The following is a 20,074-nucleotide window of genomic DNA, read 5'->3' as shown; positions in this document are numbered from 1 at the left end:
TGATATATGATAGATAGATAGACAGACAGACAGACAGACAGATATTATATATGTATTATCTATATTATATATCTATATTATGTATCAGTGATCCCCCACCTGTGCTCTTTAAAGGAATTTTGGACTTCAGCTCCCAGAATCCCTGACTATTGGCCAACATGGCTGAGGCTTCTGGGAGATGAAGTCCAAAAGCTCTTAAAAGAGCAGAGTTTGGGGACCACTGTTTTTATATATATATATAATCTATCTATCTATCTATCTATCTATCTATCTATCTATCTATCTATCTATCACTGGTCCCCAAACTGTGCTCTTTAAGGGATTTTGGACTCCAGCTCCCAGAATCCCTGACTATTGGCCAACATGGCTGAGGCTTCTGGGAGATGAAGTCCAAAAGCTTTTAAAGGGCACAGTTTGGAGACCACTGTTATAGAGAGAGAGAGAGAGAGAGAGATGGATGGATGGATGGATGGATGGATGGATGGATGTGGTCCCCAAACAATTCTTTTTAAGGGCTTTTGGACTTCAGCTCCCACAATCCCAGGCTATTGACCAACATGGCTGAGGCTTCTGGGAGATGGAGTTCAGAATCAGTTAAAGGGCACACTTTGGGGACCAATGTTAGGGGTGTGTGTGTGTGTGTGTGTACATATATAAAATATATCAGTAGTCCCCAAACTATGCTCTTTAAGGGATTTTGGATTCCAACTCCCAGAAGCCCAGGCTATTGGCCAACATAGCTGAGGCCTCTGGGAGATGAAGTCCAATATCATATATTTATCTCGCTCATATATATATATATATATATATATATATATAAATAAATGATTTTGGACTTCAGCTCTCAGAAGCTAATCTATATTATATATCCATCTATATTATATATCAGTAGTCCCCAAACTGTGCTCTTCAAGGGCTTTTGGACTTCAGCTCCCAGAATCCCAGACTAATGGCCAATATGGCTGAGGCTTCTGGGAGTTGAAGTCCAGAATCTCTTAAAGGGCACAGTTTGCGGACCACTGGGGTGTGTGTGTGTGTGTGTGTGTGTGTGTGTGTGTGTATCATATCTATATTATATATCAGTAATCCCCAAACTGTGCTCTTCAAGGGCTTTTGGACTCCAACTCCCAGAAGCCCAGGCTATTGGCCAACATAGCTGAGGCTTCCGGGAGCTGTAGTCCAAGTGCCCTGGGTTCCATGCTGGGGTTTGTAGTTTCCTGCGGAGAAACAGACCCTCTCTGACAGAACTACAAAGCCCCCGCAAAACTCTATAGCATGGAGCCAGGGCAGTTAAAGCGCATTATTTTTGCAGTGTAGATGCAGCCAAGGAGCAAAGGCTGAAAGAAGGGAGGGAGGCGTGAGTTTGGCTGTGACGTCATAAGAGTGCGACTCAGCTCAAGAGAAGAAGCCAGAGATGGAGGGAAAAGGACCCAAATTGTTGCCAATATGGAAGTACAGAAGGGAGTTAGTGGCTGCTGTGGGAGAAAATGGCTGCCTGGTGGTGACAGGAGAGACAGGGAGTGGGAAGACCACCCAGCTCCCCAAATATCTCTACCAAGAAGGTCATTTTTAAACCTTTTCTTTGTTCAGCTAAGGCTGTGGAATCCTGGGATTTGTAGTTCATTGTGGCACCAGGACTCTGACAGAGAAGGCTCAAAATGTCTGACAAAGACTACAGTTCCCATGATTCCTTAGCATTGAGACAGGGCTGTTAAGGCTATGGGATACTGGGATTTGTAGTTCATTGTGGCACCAGGGCTCTCCCTGACAGAGAAGGCTCAAAATGCATCACAAAGACTACAGTTCCCATGATTCCTTAGCATTGAGACAGGGCAGCAAAGGCTATGGGATGCTGGGATTTGTAGTTCATTGTGGCACCAGGGCTCTCTCTGACAGAGATGGTTCAAAATGCCTCACAAAGACTACAGTTCCCATGATTTCTTAGCATTGAGCCAGAGCAGCTAAGGCTATGGGATCCTGGGATTTGTAGTTCATTGTGGCACCAGGGCTCTCTCTGATAGAGAAGGCTCAAAATGCCTCACAAAGACTACAGTTCCCATGATTCCTTAGCATTGAGACAGGGCTGTTAAGGCTATGGGATCCTGGGATTTGTAGTTCATTGTGGCACCAGGGCTCTCCCTGACAGAGAAGGCTCAAAATGCCTCACAAAGACTACAGTTCCCATGATTCCTTAGCATTGAGACAGGGCTGTTAAGGCTATAGGATCCTGGGATTTGTAGTTCATTGTGGCACCAGAGCACTCTCTGATAGAGAAGGCTCAAAATGTCTCACAAAAACTACAGTCCCTTTGCCTTCCCCTGAGGCTGAGAGAGTGTGGCTTCTCCAAGGTTATCCAGTGGGTTTCATGGCAGAGCTAGGAATCAAACCCAGGCCTCTAGAGTTGTAGTCCAACGCTCAAACCACTATGCCATGCTGGTCCTCATAATAACTATCATTATTTGGCAAATGTATTTGTGTCCAAAGACACAGCGGCCACGCTTCTGAGAGTTGTGGTCCAACAATAACTTTCCCAGCCTGAAGTTGTGCCACATCTGCCTTGTGATTTAAGAACCTTTTTTGTTTTGAGAGTGGGAAATGACTTCTCTGTTACCCTCTTTCTGTAAAATCAATGGAACTGTTTTGTTCCTCCTCACAGGTCTGGCAAAGCACGGAGCGATCGCCGTGACGCAGCCGCGGCGAATGGCCGCCATCTCGGTGGCAGAGAGAGTGGCAGAGGAGATGGGCTGCCCTTTAGGGAGCATTGTCGGGTACCAGGTCCGATTCGAAGAATGCATCTCTGAGGTACAAGTCCGAAATGGCTTTGTGAAACCTTTTAGCTGTTAAACCTAAGAGGTAGTGGGCCATTTTTGGCTCCTCTACTCTATTTAAAGTCCAGAAAAGCAAACCAGCCCAACTGTCAGAGGTTCAGCAAATGCCGATCCGATTGCTTTATTCAAGCTTGGCCTCTAACCAAACGCTTGATTTTTACAATCTATGCAGGAAACGTCCATCAAGTACATGACGGACGGCTGCTTGCTGAGACAGATACTGGCAGACCCTCATTTGACCAAATACAGTATTGTGATCCTCGATGAAGCGCACGAGAGGAGCCTGAGTACGGTAAGTGCTGGATATTGGGCCTACAAGTGGACTAAAACCGCTTTCGGATCCACATCAGCTGTTTGTTTTCATTCTTGTTTTAGTTTGCTCTGCACACAAAAAAGACTCAAAGAGGTGAACTTTTATCAGCTACTGACTTATCATGGGAGCTAACTATAGTTAAGTCTACTGAACTAAGGACCCATACAGACAGACCCAAATAAAGCTGCTTCGGATCACTTTGGAGGTATGCCGTTTAAATGCTGCATGCATCCTAAGAGGGTGGAAGCCATGCTAAAGCAATGCTCCAGTCCTAAGGACTGCAACGTAGCTTTGGCACAGCTTCTGGACTCTTAGGACACATACATAATTTAAATAGCATACCTCCAAAGTGACCCGAAGCAGCTTTATTTTGGCCTGTCTGTATGGGCCCTTTGTCACCTCTCCAACCTGACTCTCACAAACTTGATGGAAATCTCATTCACTCATGCACCGATTGCTGGTAGAATGGATGCCCGGTAAGGTATATTTGGGGGGTAAAGTTAATTGTGGCAATGGCATCACAGTCGTGACTAAATAGCAGTCATGAATAAGAAATAATTATGGATAAATAAACCTCGGTAACTGTTACGTAAGGTCTCTCTGCATAACGATTCCATAGACTAACACGGCTATATCTCTGTATTCTGTATTCACTATCACTACTGTACTTAGTCATGATTGGGACGCTATTGCCACAACAGTGACTTCTCTGCAAACCTATGTTATCAGGCATCAGGTGCCTGGTGAGAAGGAGGTCCATTCTGCCAGTGATTGGAGGGTGGGTGGGTGACGTTTCTATCGGGCCAGAAGTTACTTAAGTATACATGATTCTAGCGCTGGAGGCTATCTTTTCCTTTGGCTCATGATTCTTGGCTGGTGGATGAGGCCAGCATATGCTGCCTTCATTTCTACAGTCTCAGCGTCTTCTTCTTAGACCACAGTTGGGGAATCTTTGTCTCTCCAGTTGTTTTATTCTACAAGTCCAATAGACTGAACATTGGTGATGTTAGCTGGTGCATTGGGAAGCTGAAGTCCAAAACATCTGGGTGCCAGATATTTCCCATCCTCTTTTTAGGTTTTATTCAAATAGTCATTGTCAGAACTCAAACCCTTAAGACTTTGTCCTTTCTTTCGCTGCCAGGATATCCTGTTTGGCTTGCTGAAGCAGATGTTACACAAGAAGAAGCCTCCTGAAAGAAAGAAACCCCTGAAAGTGGTGGTGATGTCGGCCACCCTGGACACCGACAAGTTCTCTGAGTTCTTCGACGGCTGCTTGGTGATGGATATCCCAGGACGAAACTATCCTGTTAAGGAGATCTTCTGTGGTGCCTTGGGGCCGAAAGATGCCGAAAGTTCTGCATATGTTACAGAGGTGCATGCTCCTTGGTGTGTTTTTGGGGGGCTGGAAGGGTGGGTATGACAACATCTTTTTCAGTACTTGGCATCTTGAAGTCTGTGGGCCAAATTTAGGTCTTACATACTGAGAAATGCCATCCTTTCCCTCAATTGGATATGGGTCCAAACTAACAAAATGAATTTCAACAGAGAGAATGGTAGGGCGCTACACTTGGGCAGTGAAAATGAAGCACACAGATATAGTATGGGTAACACTAAGCTTGACAGCAGCACATGCAAAAGGGATTTGGGTGCCGTAGTGCCTGTGCACATATATTTAGGTATATGTAAAGTCATATAGGATCCCAGCGCCTGTTTTTAAAGAAGACCTCTCCTGGTCTTCGGATGGCCTGGGTGTGCTAAAATGTGGCAAAAATCCCCCATACTCCTTGGTGGGCATTTGGGGACCATTAAAAAAAATATTGATGGGAATTGTATGGCCTCCTAGTCTCCCTCAGTCACCCATCCCTGGTCCAGGGGCTAGGTTTCTGTCCCAGAGACCCCCACAAGATCTGTGTGGACTCCTCAGAAAGCCAAAAAACAAAAACCCAGAAGTGCTTTGAGGTCCACTTACAACCAGTTTATGACATGTCTTTCTAGGTCTTTAAATAGAGGGCATTTGGTTGGGCATTTTTGAAGGGTTCTGTAATTGTGTATTCCTGCATGCCCATGTGTTATACTGGATGATCCCTCTCAGCATAACCAGTGGTGAGGGATGATGGGAGCTGCACTCCAACAACAACTGGAGGATCACACATTCCAGATGCACGTTTTCTTAGTTTATCTTGGCTTTTTCCTGTTAACTGATGACATTGGCCTGTTACAGACTGCCAAAATAAAGCTGCTTCGGGTCTCTTTGGAGGTATGCTATTTAAATGATGCATGCATCCTAAGAATCCGGAAGCTGCACCAAAGCTGCCCTCCAGTGCTTATGAATGGAGTGTGGCTTTGGCGCGATCTCTGGACTCTTAGGACCCATGCATCATTTAAATAGCATACCTCCAAAGAGACCCAAAGCAGCTTTATTTTGGCAGTCTCTAACAGGCCATTGTTTCAAGACTTGTCTTGCAAAGCCGTGTAATACCCAACGGTTGCTATGTTTTTACCACGCTTTTATAATTGCATGGAAACCATTTTGGATTCTTTTTTAAAAGGAAAATGGTATTTAAATATTTTAAGCCGATCGATTGTACCGAAGTAAGCGCAAGTTTGGTTAGGTCTTATCCGTTTCTCAGCGGGTTATTGTGAGCTGGCTTGTGTATACGAGACCAAGAGGGAAAATCCCTTCCAGCGTTTTTGTGTGAAAGAGGATCTCGCTTGAGCCTCCTCTTAATCCCATTAATGCCACTCGTTTCAGACCGTCAAAGTGACCTTGGACATCCATTTGAATGGCGCGGCTGGAGACATCCTGGTTTTTCTGACTGGTGAGCATCTTCTCCTGCATCCAAACATTTGACATCACCTTGTGCAAACGTTCTCTTCTTTGGGTGATGAAATTAAAACTGTAGGCTATAGTTAAAGGAAGAGCCAGTGTGATGTAGTGGTTTGAGCATTGGACTCCGACTCTGAGAAAACAGGGTTCAAGTCAATGCCCAGGGTTTGATCCCCAGTTTGGCCATGGAAGTTACTGGGTTGCCTTGGGCCAGTCGCACACTTTCAGGGGAAGGCCATAGCAAACTTCCTCTGAACAAATCTTGCCAAGAAAGCCCCATGATGGGATCGCCTTAGGGCTGCCACTAAGTCGGAAACGACTTGAAGGCTCACAACACACACAGTGCACGAAACAAAGGTCCCTTACACAAGAAGCAATCCATTCCCAAAAGCCTTCTGAAATAGGAAAATCTTTACCTGCTGATCATTGAAATATTGAGTTGGGGGTATACCCAAGAAACCCCTATTATAGGGTTGCCTTAAGTCAGAGTCAACTGGATGGCTCCCATCGACAACAACATTTGGAGGAAGGCAGTGACAAACCTGTCTCATCCTTACTTTGGCCCCATACAGACAGGCCAAAATAAAGCTGCTTCGGGTCACTTTGGGGGTATGCTGTTTAAATATTGCATGTGTCCTAAGAGTCCAGAAACTGCGCCAAAACCACTATCCAGTCCTAAGGACTGGAGCGCAGCTTTGGCGCAGCTTCCAGACTCTTAGGATGCATGCATCATTTAAACAGCATACCTCCAAAATGACCCGAAGCAGTTTTATTTTGGCAATCTGTATGGGGCCAAAGTCACCGAAACTTCAGTAATGGGAGGCTTCACATTCTTCCATAGCTTCTTTCTCCTACTAGCAAAGTAGTTTAAGTTTGTTACTGTAAACTTTTAAGCCCCATAATTCATGGCATTCGTGTCCTACTGCACAGCATGAAAACATATAAGTACCAGTGGCTTACATATGTATGAAAAAAGACCTTCTTTGCTTATATGATCTTTAAAAACAAAAAGACACAGCACAAAATGAAGATAAAATGGGAGGGAGAAGGAAAGTAGAAAACCCAGGCACCAGTCCTTGATGTGAAGACCTTCTTTAGTGTGGTAGAATGGCAAATGTGCCGACTTAGTATGACATTAATAGGATGTGATGCATTTTTGAGCTGCTGTTTTGGAGAGTCTCCCTAAATTCCCCAACAAATAAAAATCTACTGTGTTTTTATTTCAGGCCAATCTGAGATTGAAAGAACATGCGAATTGCTTTTCCATAAAGCGGAGCGGATCGATTACCGTTTTGATGTGAGAGAGAGTGCTGTTGAAGGGTTGCTTATACTCCCCTTGTATGGCTCAATGCCGACAGGTGAGCTTTTTGCTTTTGAAACTGATGTGTTGCGTAGACTTTCTTAATGCACTATAGCTTTTCCTCCAAACCGACATCATCCAGGTTGTTAGATGACACCTTCTATCATCCTCTGCCAAAAGGGGCTGTGGTTGATCTGGCTGTGGTGATGGGAATTGTAGTCCAACATATCTGGAATCTAGATTATGGTAGGGTTAGTTTTAAAAATGTCTATCCTACCTTTTCGCCATGATCTTGAGTCCCTTCCCATTTTCAGAATTCAGTGTTTTGCAGAGTTACTCAGGAGCAAGCCTTGTTAAACATACCAGAATTGACTTTTACTAAACAAGCATGGATGGGCTATAAATAAATCATTTATTATTATTATTATTATTATTATTATTATTATTATTCATCTGTAAATAAATTAATTGGGGCCTTTTGCTTTTGGGGGGAGGTGGACTTGTATTTAGCTCCTTGACAGTTTGCTACAGTATGCATTGTGTATGTGTGACTGTATGGTTTGTATTGGTCTTGTGCAAATTACAGATTACATATTGCATCCAGCACATTGCTAGTTTCAGACTTTATGGCTATAAATGCTAGACATGAGAGTATGGTAGCTGGATCTCAGCAAGTGGAGTCTGATCCAGCATGGATGCTTTGCTTCCCTCCATCAGTTGGCAACTCTAGGAGTCCCAGGTGTGCAGAAGGCAAAAGGAAAATGAGCATGACTAAGAGAGGGAAGCCATAATATAGCATGTATTACATGAAGTCAATGGTTTTGGGACTCCTCCACATGGCTCCGTTTTCCTAAAAGTTGCTGTGGGTCTTGGAAGCTTTCTATACTGGTTTTCTCTGTCTCTGCAAATTCCAGATTTGTCCTCTGCGCAACAGGCAGCCCTCAACCTATTGTAAAAGATGCACTTACAATGCCGAGGTTTTGCATTTATCTTTCATTCTTTGCTCATTTAGATCAGCAGAGAAGGATATTCCTTCCTCCGCCTCCGGGGATAAGGAAATGTGTGGTGGCCACCAACATCGCCGCAACGTCTCTCACCATCGATGGGATCAGGTGAGCCGTTCTTTGGGTTTTGATTGGGAGAAACAGCAGAATCACTAACAGTAAACCAGGGCTTGTACATTGTTAGATCATGTGGATTAATGGAAATTTTGTAAGCCAATATAAATTTCTTGGATTCACTGGGCGTATTCCAGTAGGGATCAAACCTGCAATAGCATGTAGTTCATATCTGTCCTCCTGTCCTGTGGCCATACAGGGCCTGGATTATGGTTACCAGTTTTAGAATAAGCGAGGATATGAAGCCATGGTTTGAAGCTGCGTTTAATATTCTGCTTTCCCTTCATTAAAGCGCAAGGTTAAGCTAGGATCTTTTAGTACATGTCAGCTTCTTAACCCTTCTTTTGGTTCAGGACTTCTTCCATTACTCCGGAAGCAGCAGGAGAGATTTGGGCATCATCAGTAGCTTCATGGTGATATCCCCCAAATTTCTGGATAACTTCAGTACTGTAGTTTTATTTCCCCCCCAAAACCACACACTTAAAGGTTTGACGCTGTTTTGTGAACTTAGCTTTACAATGATGTTTCTCATTTCTGTCTCTCTTCAGGTTTGTGGTTGACAGTGGGTTTGTGAAGCAATTGAACCATAACCCAAGAGTGGGCTTGGACATGTTGGAGATCGTCCCTATTTCCAAGTAAGTTGGAGGCAATGCTGGGTTATAAGAAGACGATCTGAGACTGTCCCCTCCTTTGGCACCTGGCATATACTTATATAATTCAGATGTAAAGAAATATAAAGCTAAATAACTTCCATGTGTCGCTCTCCAGAAGCGAAGCTTTGCAGAGAGCCGGGAGAGCTGGCAGGACAGCATCTGGGAAATGCTACCGGATCTACAGCAAGGAATTCTGGGAGCAATGTATGCCTGACCACATGGTTCCAGAGATAAAGCGAACCAGTTTGACGTCCGTGATACTGACTTTGAAGTGCCTTGGAATACATGATGTTATCAGGTAACCCATCTTGCCAGAAGGATGAACAGAGTTATGGGAGATATTGATAGAGGAATAACAGTTTGTGCGTCTTGAACATCGACAATATTGTACAGTCATTCTCAACCTTCCAGATGTCTTTGGGCCACAACTCCTATAATCCCTAGCCATGACTTGTGGTTGAGGAATGCTACCTTAAGGCACATTAAAAATACAAGGATAACTTCAAATCAGACGCTGTCAGATGCTCCAAAGGCCTTTCTGGTTGAGGATACACCTTTGCCTTGGCAGATTATCTATATACTGCAACAAAAGGGAAAGGGGATTGGGGAAGGAAGCAGAAAACAAATATCATGTAATACTTTAATTTCATTTTGCCAAGCATTATCTGATTTTCCAGTGAGTCTTGTTATTGTTTCATGATATGTCCAAAAACATGATAGCCTCAGTTCAATGCTTTTGATTTCTAAGAAAGGTTCAGACTTGATTCCTTCTAAGATCGCTGTTTGTTTTAGTTATTCTTGGGCATCTTTCTTGCAAAGAAGCCTAGGTGACTGGATTGTTTATCTGCTTTGGGGGTGTTCTGTGCAGGTTTCCTTATCTGGACCGCCCAGAAGAGAGGCGCATCCTGGAAGCCCTGAAGCAGCTTTACCAGTGCAGTGCCATCGACAGGTAAATTTAGGGATCTGGGTGAACGATCACAGCCAGTTCTGTCATTAGGAAGAGTGTGATAGCAGCAGATTTCAGGTGTCATACAAAGGCAGCAAATTGTTAAACTAGTAAATTGGGGGTGATTCGATTTTTGTCACTAGGGAAGGGAAGAGGTCCCTGGTGTTTCAGACCCGGACCTGTGGCTCCAATGCAACTCTGTAGCTTGAATGGGTAGGGGGATCCCACTAGAGGAAATAATATTGGGATGCACAAAGGGATCTTGTATAACACTTGAGACTCACTGTACGAAAGAAGTGGTAGCATAAGTTTCTATAAACTACAACTTCTTTCCTGCAGTTAGTCTCAAAGGTGCTAGAAGATCCCTTCTTGACCCTTGAAGGATAACTTCTTCCGCCTAATAGCCCATTCCATGCCAATTGTGGCTTGACCAGAACTTTTACTTGTGATTTTACTATTTAAGAGTGGGAGGGTTAGGGTTTTTTGCATTAGTAATATTTTATGGTATTTTATTGTATTTTATCTCTGTTGTAATCCCACTTCGATCCGGAGAGGCGGGACATATTATTATTATTATTATTATTATTATTATTTACGTACTCATATTCCTGACTACCACGGCTATGTTTCTGAATTCTAGCCTAATATTGGGCTAGATGAAGAAACTGTCTGGCTTGGTTTAAAGCAGGTTCCTATGCGCTAGAGAGGCAGCATGATGTATTGGTTAAAGTGTTGGATTGACACTTGGGAGATGGCATTTATGCCCCCACTTTGGGGCATGAGAAGTCCTTGGGTGACTCTAGAAGAGTCGTTCCCTCTCTGCCTGATCCACTTTGCAGGGATGTTGTGAGTATAAAGAAAGGAGGAGAGCAACTGTGTATGTTGCTTTCAGCTCGCTGGAGGAAAAGCAGGGATATACATGCAAGGTACAAAGAAATAAATTTGAGGATGTTTTGGTGGCATTCTTGGTTGGTTGCGATATTATGCTGGTATTTCACAGGGCGGGTTACATGGCGGAGGAATTGTACCTTGGCGTTTCAGGGTGCTTTCTGGAATGACACCCAAATTTATCAACGGTAGCAAAGTCGGCCAATGTAATCCCAACCACTCCCCTTGATTTGTCACTTTTCCCTTGCAAAATAATATAGGAGAGGCTACGTGACCAAACTGGGCGAGTTCATGGTGCAGTTTCCCCTCCCTCCAAACCTAACTTGCGCCGTCATCAAGGCAGCCTCTCTAGGCTGCGAAAACTTGCTGCTCCCAATTGCCGCCATGTTGTCGGTGGAAAAAGTCTTCATTCGACCAGGTAACGGCTGGGAGGGCGCGGGTTTGCCTGGCACCCACAGTTCTATCTTTTCCAACTCATATTTCTAGTGGGTTTCTATTCTTGCTGAATGGGTTGGAAAAGAATACTTATTTTCCCAATATACAGTTATCTCTTACTACAGTTTCAGTGCCAGATTCCTGAATTTTAACAGCCGTGGGATCGAAAGGATCAAAGGCCCAGGGCAAGGAGTGATGCCTAGCAAAAACTATAGTTGCCAAAGGACAAAGGTCTGGTTGTATCTGTAACACATTAACTTCACGCTTCCTTGGCTCAGCAGCCAACGACAGTATATCCCTTTGCCTTTTTGAGAACGGACCGCGGAAGAGATTTAATAATTTATGGCCTCGTTCCCACTACCTTTTAAATCAGATTGTGAATCAGTTTGAACCGGTTCGAACGCCCCTGGTTCCCATTTAATCCGAACCGATAAAAAGCGATTCCGAGAGGGGGGCCATGCCATGCTAGACCTGCTTAACCCGCGTCTTTTTGACGCTGATTTTTCCCCTCGCTTCTTTTGCGATGAACCAATTCTGCGCAAGCGTGAGCCACGCGCGAATTGGAATCGATTCAAATTTCTCCATCGGCCGGCTGGAGTCGAATCATTTTGAATCGATTCATTTGTGAATGTGAACCACAAGTGGATTATTTTGGAGGGGAAAAACGCGATCGGGGCAAATGTAGTGGGAAAACATGAGATTGGGGCAAATGTTGTGGGAACCACCCTCCACTGTTGAATCAATCCATCGATTCGGATCACACACCGATTTATCTGTAAGTGGGAATGGGGCCTATAAGTACTTTTAGTTTCTCTCTGTGTCTCTCACTTTAAAAACAACAACACATTTACTCTTCTGTCTTGCCTAGAAGGTGCTTTCTTTAGTACTATCTGGCTTATAGCAACTGGGCAGCGAATAAGAATGGGAAAGAAAAGTGGGATCCAGCATCCACAAAGATCTTTTTCATTCTTCCAGAGTGTTGTTGCAAGATGAAGAAGCCCATCTTGTCTCTGAAATATGCACATCTGCAACACTAGCAGTGCATTTTGGAGAAATAAAAAACACACAATATTGTGCATACTTATAGAATCATAGAATCGTAGAGTTGGAAGAGAGTCCAAGGGCCATCCAGTCCAACCCCATTCTGCCATGCAGGAACTCTCAATCAAAGCATCCCTGACAGATGGCCATCCAGCCTCTGCTTAAAGACCTCCAAGGAAGGAGACTCCACTACACTCCGAGGAAGGAGTCTGTTCCACTGTTAAACTTCCCTTACTGTCAGGAAGTTCCTCCTAATGTTGAACTGGAATCTCTTTTCCTGCAGCTTGCATCCATTGCTTCAGGTCCTAGTCTCTGGAGCAGCAGAAAACAAGCTTCCTCCCTCTTCAATATGACATCCCTTCAAAAATTTAAACAGGGCTATCATATCACCTCTGAACCTTCTCTTCTCCAGGCTAAACATCCCCAGCTCCTTAAGTCGTTCCTCATAGGGCATGGTTTCCAGACCTTTCACCATAAAAGAGGCAATTGGTTGAAATGTATACAAATGCACATAAACACACTTTGGTCTGTGGGAGAGAAAGGCGTACCAAAAACGCATAGTGTTTTGGTTTTAGTTTAATTAAAATCTATACTTTCCCTTGAGAGAGAGCAAAAAAATTGAAGCATGAATGGGACAAAAAAAAAGTCATATGGGATTTTGAGAAAGGAAGTCAAATCTAGACAGGTTTTTGCAACTTAGTAGTAGTTACTACTATTATTATGGCACAGTTTGTCAGTCTATCTCTCTTAGAACTAGGAAGGAACAAGATACAAACCATGTTCTTTCCTGTCACTAGTTACTCTTGTTGTAACAGTACAAGAAAGTGATATTTTAAAAGCAGTGTAACAAGGAAAAGGAAATCTATTGGTGAAAGAATAACAATTTTACAGTCATTTTCAAATCTTACTTTTAATAGTATTTAAAGAGGCGCTTTGAGAGGGAGTTTTAAAGCTTCATGCTGCTCAAGAACGTAATAGAAAGTAATGGAGGGGAAACGAAGGCTTGTTTTATAAATTAATGTTAATTCTAATGTGTTTAATTCTGCTTTAAGGGGGGATTTTGTAATATATGTAATAAGTATTATATGTTGGATGTTTTAACTATCTTAGCCGCTTTGATTGCTTTTACAGAAAAGTGGGGTACAAATAAAAGTTTTATTTATTTATTATTATTATTATTATTATTATTATTATTGTATCAAAAAATTACATGGAAAGTAATGGGCAGCCCTTGTGAGATGGAACACAAATTAACTTTTTTTCATCATATTAATATTTATTTATTTATTTATTTATTTATAACTAATTTAATAATAATTTATTAATTTATTAATAATTTGTTAATTATTAATTTATAAATTTATTAAAATCAATTAATTAATTAAAATTTAATTAATTAATTAAAATATTTATATTCCACTCCTATTGTACAATCTCATAGGTGTCCAATAAAACTAGTTTAACTGATTGAAACAATAAAAATGATTTAAACAGATTGAAAGCAGTCTAAATGACATAGCAAGTGAAAATAGGAATGTTAAAACAGTTCAGATCAGTGCATAATTTATGTCCAGACTTAGATTAAATCTATCAGTCCCTCAAGGCTTTAATAAAATCCATGTTTTTACCTGTCTCTGGAATAACACCTGTATTGGCAACCAATTGTGCTTCTAAGAGGAGTATATTCCTCAGCTGGGGCCCTAAATTATGTCTTCCCACCGTTTGCTTTCTTAGACTTGCATCTGAGGAAGTAGACCAAGCTTATACTACAACTCCTTTCACACATTTAGTCCCAAAAGTGCTACAAGATCGCTTTGCACAGTGTTTAATGCAACCGGTTTTGATCCGATTTTATATATTGCACTTTTTTTTTTTAAGGGTCCATGACTGAAATAAATGTACTTGGTAAGATTTAGGCAAACTAAACTAGTTTATCTCCACACTAGAACTGGAATCTGCGGTTTGGACTGTGTTCAGATCCCTGCTTTGGAGACTGGGGTGGCTTTTGTGGTTGCTCTTACGTTAGAAGGCCCTCTCCCTTAATATGTTTATTGCCTACCTCTATGAAGGTTCGTATTAACAACAATTCCTATATAAAAAAACCAAACTTGATTTCAACATCTGTCTTTCGTTAGGCGATCCTGAGAGCCAAAAAGAAGCTGAAGTCCGGCACCAAGAGCTGATGTCGCAAGTGGGAGGCTGCAACGACTTTGCCACTCTCCTGAATATCTTTGAGCAATGCAAGTCAAGGTACGAAATAAAATTGGCTGCAGAACAGGGAGAATGTAAAACCTCCTACCAGGGACATTCAGAATAATTATTAATAATAACATAATGATAAAATTTATTTATATAAGGCTGCAGAAGGTTGCAAATGGAGACAGTGGAAATTGTGCTGCGATGGCTTGTGGGAGTGGATAGCTACCACTTGGTTACAAAGCAAGACATTTTCAACACCTTTGTATTTCCAAGTGCACTACAACATGCAGTCCAGGATTGTTGAAGTATGCATCTCCTTATATGAGCCTGTTCAAACGTTAAGAACTTCCGGTTTGGTCCATCTCTCTATCCCACTACCTTCCTAGGTACATTTGGTGTGAATGAGGGTCTTCGTAGTCTCTGCTCCCAAACTTTGAAATTCCCTCCCTTGGGAGTCTAGAAAGGCTTGGTCTCCTTCTGCCAGCAGTTGAAAACATTCCTGCTTCTATCAAGCTTTTGGGGATTGACCGTGATGGGCTTTTCATGGTGTGCTGTTTTGTTGATGTTCCATCTCATATGGGATGTTGAATTTTGTAGATCATTTAATTGGTTTTAATGTACATGTGTCTATGTATCTGTGTTACAAATACACTCACATCTCCGTATTTGCGGATTTGATGATTCACGGATTTGATTAATATGTTCTCTCTAGGAATATCTAGGTCCTCCAGTGCAACTCTGTGATCAACTTTAGCTAAACGTTGCACTGAAAGACCTAGAGATTCCTAGAGAGGATACTCTACTGAGCCTTTGTAGCTCCTCCAGGGCAGGTCTGTGGTCAATGTCTGTCGGACGTTGACCACAGAGTTGCGCTGGAGGACCTAGAGATTCCTAGAGAGAATACCCTACTAGGCCTTTGTAGCTCCTCCAGCGCAGTTCTATGGTCAGTGTCTGTCGGACGTTGACCACAGAGTTGCGCTGGAGAACCTAGAGATCCCTAGAGAGGTATCCTCTCAGGTAAAAACATGGTGTTTTTGTTATTTGCGTTTTTTCCACATTCATGGGGGTCTTGTGCCCCTAACCCTAGCCAACATGGAGGGACAAGTGTACATACAAAATCATCGGGGGGGGGTGTATTGGTTTTGTCACTTACTTGCTCCCCACTCTTGTCCAGCAAATCCCCATCGGCTTGGTGTCAGAAAAACTGGATTCACTGGAGAGCGGTGAAACTTGCGTTCAGCGTGAAGGAGCAACTTCGAGAAATCACCAGCAAGCTTAAGCAAGTGAGTCGAGATCTTGCCCTGTAGGTGTGTTGGGTTTTTATCCCAATATGGGATAAGGACCGCAACTCCCATTCAAGACCACAGTTCCCATTTGTTCATTGCATTACTTCTTTCTTTGCTTATACAGCTTCTCCAGTAGGACCAGCAAGGAGGAAGCCCCCTACTAGCTCACCTTGGGCATCTGGGCAGCCAATATAACATAACATGGAATAACATATTTTGCCTAGCCTTCTTCAGCTTGGCACAAACTCCAGGATTCCTGGCTAGCGTGCTGGTGGGGGATGATGAGAATTGTAGTTCGATGTGGCTAGAGGGATGGGGGCAACAAGTTTTGGAGAACCAGACTTCGATGGTCCTATCCTCAAAGGTGTCATTTTTGTTTTTTGGGGTCTCTTGCCAGATGCTCCTCTTTTTTAAAAAAAGGCGTTTTGCTTATGGGTTTCCCTCCGTCTCCTTGTCTCTCCAGCGGCCGGACTTTCCGAATGAACATTTTGACGGCTCGAGGAATGAAATATTGAGGCGATGTCTGTGTGCAGGCTATTTCGCCAACGTTGCCAGGAGGTAAAGCAGGGCAAGAGGGAGGCTTCTGAGACAAATTTGGTTATCTGGCATCCTCCCAGGACATTGCTGTTTGGTGTTTTCCCAACTTGCATATGGCCTTCCCCCTATTCTAAAAAGCTGAAATTCTTCTCCTTGACCTTAGGTCCTGGCAGTAAGAACGTTAGAGTAAAACATACTTGTATTTTTGATCCCACTTCTTTTGCTTTTGTCCTCACCCACCATTCGACTGAAAGAAGTACCCCATCTTTGAGGGAAACAATGGAGGTTGAGCTCCAAACGTGTGGCTTGACAGATGGCATGGTTACGTTTTTCTATGCGGGATGTGCCTGGGCTCAGCATTCGCCAGCTGCTCTCCGACACTCTCCTCTGTTTTGTGTTTTATTTTTAGATCGGTCGGCAAGTCATTCTGCACCATGGACGGCCACGGCAGCACCGTGCACATTCACCCTTCGTCGGCTGTAAGAGCCTTCCTTTTGCTGGTTGTTGTTTAGGGTTGAACGGTTGGGTCTTCTAGGTGAAGCTCACTGAGCAGATTCTCACTATGCCTGACCTTATGGAGTGCGTAGTAAAGGATCTTGAGTTTAGAGCAGGGTTGGCTGGTTTAAAGCCAATGACTTTTTAAAGTGATGCTCAAAACTTTGATTCCATGCACACCAAAAGAAAGTGGCCAGAAGCTCACTTCTGATTTTGAAGGATAAGATAGATAGATAGATAGATAGATAGATAGATAGATAGATAGAGTGCAGGAGGGTCTGCAACCTATTTAAAAAGGGCATTACTAAAGTGCTTCCAGGAGAAGTAATTCACCTCCCTTTTAAAAGAAGAGAGCATTTGAAATCTAAAGAGTTCAAGGACCACAAAAAACAACATTGGGGTTGTATGTGGACCCTAGACCACACTTTGCCAATCCCAGTCTGTATGTGTTGTGTGCCTTCAAGTCAACTATCAATTATGCCTTTGTCATTGTTGCTATGTGCCTTCAAGTCACTTCCAACTTATGGCAACCCTAAGGCAACTCTATCATGGGGTTTTCTTGGCAATATTTGTTTGGAGGTGGTTTGTCATTGCCTTCCATTGAGGTTGACAGCATGTGACTTGCCCAAAGGTACCCAGTGGGTTTCATGCTCTTCTGTCCTTCATGGACATGGATTGTAAGTCATCTCCTGGATTTCAAGAGTCTTTCCCCCCAGCTCTGTTTGGAGATATCAAGAACTGAACTTGGGAAACTCTGCATGGAGGGAAGCTGCTTTGCTGTTAATCTTTCTTGACGTCCTGTTGACTTGCAAATTCCTTCTCTCTGTCTCTTTTAAAATGGTTTAAAGCTCCATGGCCAAGAAGCCCAGCTGGAATGGATCCTCTTTCATGATGTCCTGGTCACCTCCAAGATTTACGTGAGAACCGTGTGTCCCATTCGCTACGAATGGGTGCAGGGCCTCTTGCCCCGGCTTCATAAGATCGATGCCTATGAGCTGAGCAGCATGGCGCGGGAAGAAGTGACTGAGGAGGAACTCGCCAAGTGGAAGGACCAGGAGGATCTGGAGAGGTGGACTGGTGAGCCAATTGGTTTTATGTTGTTTTCAAAGTTTATGTTGACATTCCCTTTGAGAGCGGTGGAGTCGCCATCTTTAGAGGTCTTTAAACAGAGGCTGGATAACCATCTGTCGGGGATGCTTTGGTTGTGAGTTCCTGCATGGCAGAATGGGGTTGGACTGGATGGCCCTTGGGGTCTCTTCCAACTCTAGGACTCTATGACTCTTAACATTTCTAAATGGGTAAGGGATGATGGGTGCGTTAGTCTGAAACACTTGGAGGGTCAAAGGTTCCCCAGTCAGTTCAAAAAATAATGCACAAAAATAATTTTGTTTCGTGCATGTGGCTTTTCTGTACATTCAGAAAAATCAACGGGCGAGTCTGCAAAGAAAATGGAGAAAAGGAACGACGACCAATCTATACAGGACGCTCGTGCCCGCTATTTGGAGAGGAAGCAACTCCGAACGCAGGGCTTAAGTACCCCTTCGAAGGATGTGAGCTAACCCAGACACTGTGGCCTTGCCTCCGTTCCACACGCTCTCCATCACCCGCTGCGATAGGTACACTTACTTGAGATGAATTTCCGCTGCTCATGTTGTTGGACGGAGAATGAGAGAGTTACAACCCAGGAGGACCTTAGGGACATCGCATTGCATTGGAAAGGTGAAGCTCTGTTGATGGATATAAGGATCGTCTATAAAGGAAAAGCTCCATTTGAGAGTCCTGCAGGCGGTGGCTCAGAGCTGGAGATTCTGTGGTATTAAAATGATCTCTTGTACCTTTTTACAGAAGAAATTCCCCATTTTGTGCAACAGATTAGGCAGCCCATTGGCTCTCACAAACACACAACTGTGTTGTACTGATTGCTAAGACACAAGTGACACCCATTTGACAGCGGAGACACATTTTATGGAGGTTGCGTCCATGTTACAAACATGAACCGTCTGCTTTCTTTCCATGCAACATACATTGCACCCTGCAAATTTGTAGCTAGGAGAGATGGCTAGTTCCCTAATAATCCTGGGGCAAGATTGGCATCGTGAGACTGCAACTCCCATTAGTTCTGCCCAGTGAAGGGTTCTGGGAGCTGTAGTCCAACCCAAAGAAACTCTGATTCCCATCCTACAGCCCAAAATCCCATTTGTGCTCATGGTGCCAAAATGGGTAGCAAAACTTGGGGGGGAATGTTCTGGTATTGGAAGGCAATGCTGTTTGAATAAACTCCAAGACTTTTGTCTGTCTTCGCTGCACTCCTTCCAAACCCTTTTATCATAATCCTGTTTAAATATGTATAGCTCTTCTTATATGTGCTTCTTACAAGCGCTTCCATTGATCTCTCTCTCTCTCTCTCATTGGTGCACTTTGAAAACTGGCATACAGTGATGGGACGTTTTTGTTTTAACCTTTCTGAAAAAGAAAACTGTTTAAAAGGCAAGTTTAACAAGCTTTTATTAGGACTATCTCCTTCCTTCCTTCCTTCCTTCCTTCCTTCCTTCCTTCCTTCCTCCTTTCTGTTTGCTGTGCTTTAATGTAAATGGCGCCTGCCCCTGGATTTTTAAATGTTTGGTTTTTCCCTTTTGTTAAAAGAAGTGAAGTAATTTTTATATGTTTGCGATAAAGGTTTGACGGCTCATATTGAGCTCCTTTTTCATATGGTGTGCGCATGTATTTATTCTCTCATTCGAGAGTGTGTATCGCCTTGCGGTGGTTGTGATGTTCTTGTTGTGGAGGTAAGAGACCTTCATTGAAAGCTGAAATCCTTGTTCCTCACTTTATAACTTTTCCACTTCTTATAACAATGTAGTGCAGGAATGGGAATCTCGCAAGCTTCTGGATGCGGTTGGATTGCATTTTGTTGCAGGTCGCACCTGTCCCTGGTTTCTTCCATACTACATAGTTACAACACATTGATAACATTTTAACTGTCATGGTTTCATCCTATGGAGCTGGGGGAATTGTAGTTTGATGAGATGTTTAGAGCTTTGTGCCAGAGAGATCTAATGTCTCACCAAACTACATGCCCCAGGTTTCCAGATGATGCATGACAGTTCAAGTGGAAGCATAGTGCTTTACAGTCGGCTTTCTGTATCTATGGATTCCAGCTCCATGGTCCTGGAACCAAACCCTAGCAGATACCATGAGCCCACTTGTA

General features: G+C 43.3%; 1 protein-coding gene across 1 annotated transcript; it reads left to right on the top strand.

Moving 5' to 3' along the window:
* Nucleotides 1-1,395: 1,395 nt before the first annotated feature.
* Nucleotides 1,396-19,547, top strand: LOC149301477 (putative ATP-dependent RNA helicase DHX40). The gene is made up of 17 exons (XM_089484128.1): nt 1,396-1,562; nt 2,657-2,802; nt 3,001-3,120; nt 4,283-4,513; nt 5,894-5,960; nt 7,195-7,326; nt 8,281-8,380; nt 8,935-9,021; nt 9,155-9,337; nt 9,908-9,988; nt 11,134-11,291; nt 14,485-14,599; nt 15,723-15,831; nt 16,298-16,392; nt 16,781-16,850; nt 17,715-17,943; nt 18,286-19,547. Exons 1-17 carry the CDS (start codon nt 1,415-1,417, stop codon nt 18,423-18,425), a joined length of 2,211 nt encoding a protein of 736 aa, XP_089340254.1. The 5' UTR covers nt 1,396-1,414; the 3' UTR covers nt 18,426-19,547.
* The last annotated feature ends 527 nt before the right edge of the window (nt 19,548-20,074 follow it).

The sequence above is a fragment of the Sceloporus occidentalis genome, unplaced genomic scaffold (genome assembly GCF_023333645.1).
Source record: "Sceloporus occidentalis isolate IW3139 unplaced genomic scaffold, rSceOcc1.0.p SCAF_21, whole genome shotgun sequence".
Classification (NCBI taxonomy): domain Eukaryota; kingdom Metazoa; phylum Chordata; class Lepidosauria; order Squamata; family Phrynosomatidae; genus Sceloporus; species Sceloporus occidentalis.
This window is presented reverse-complemented; position numbering and strand designations above follow the sequence as displayed.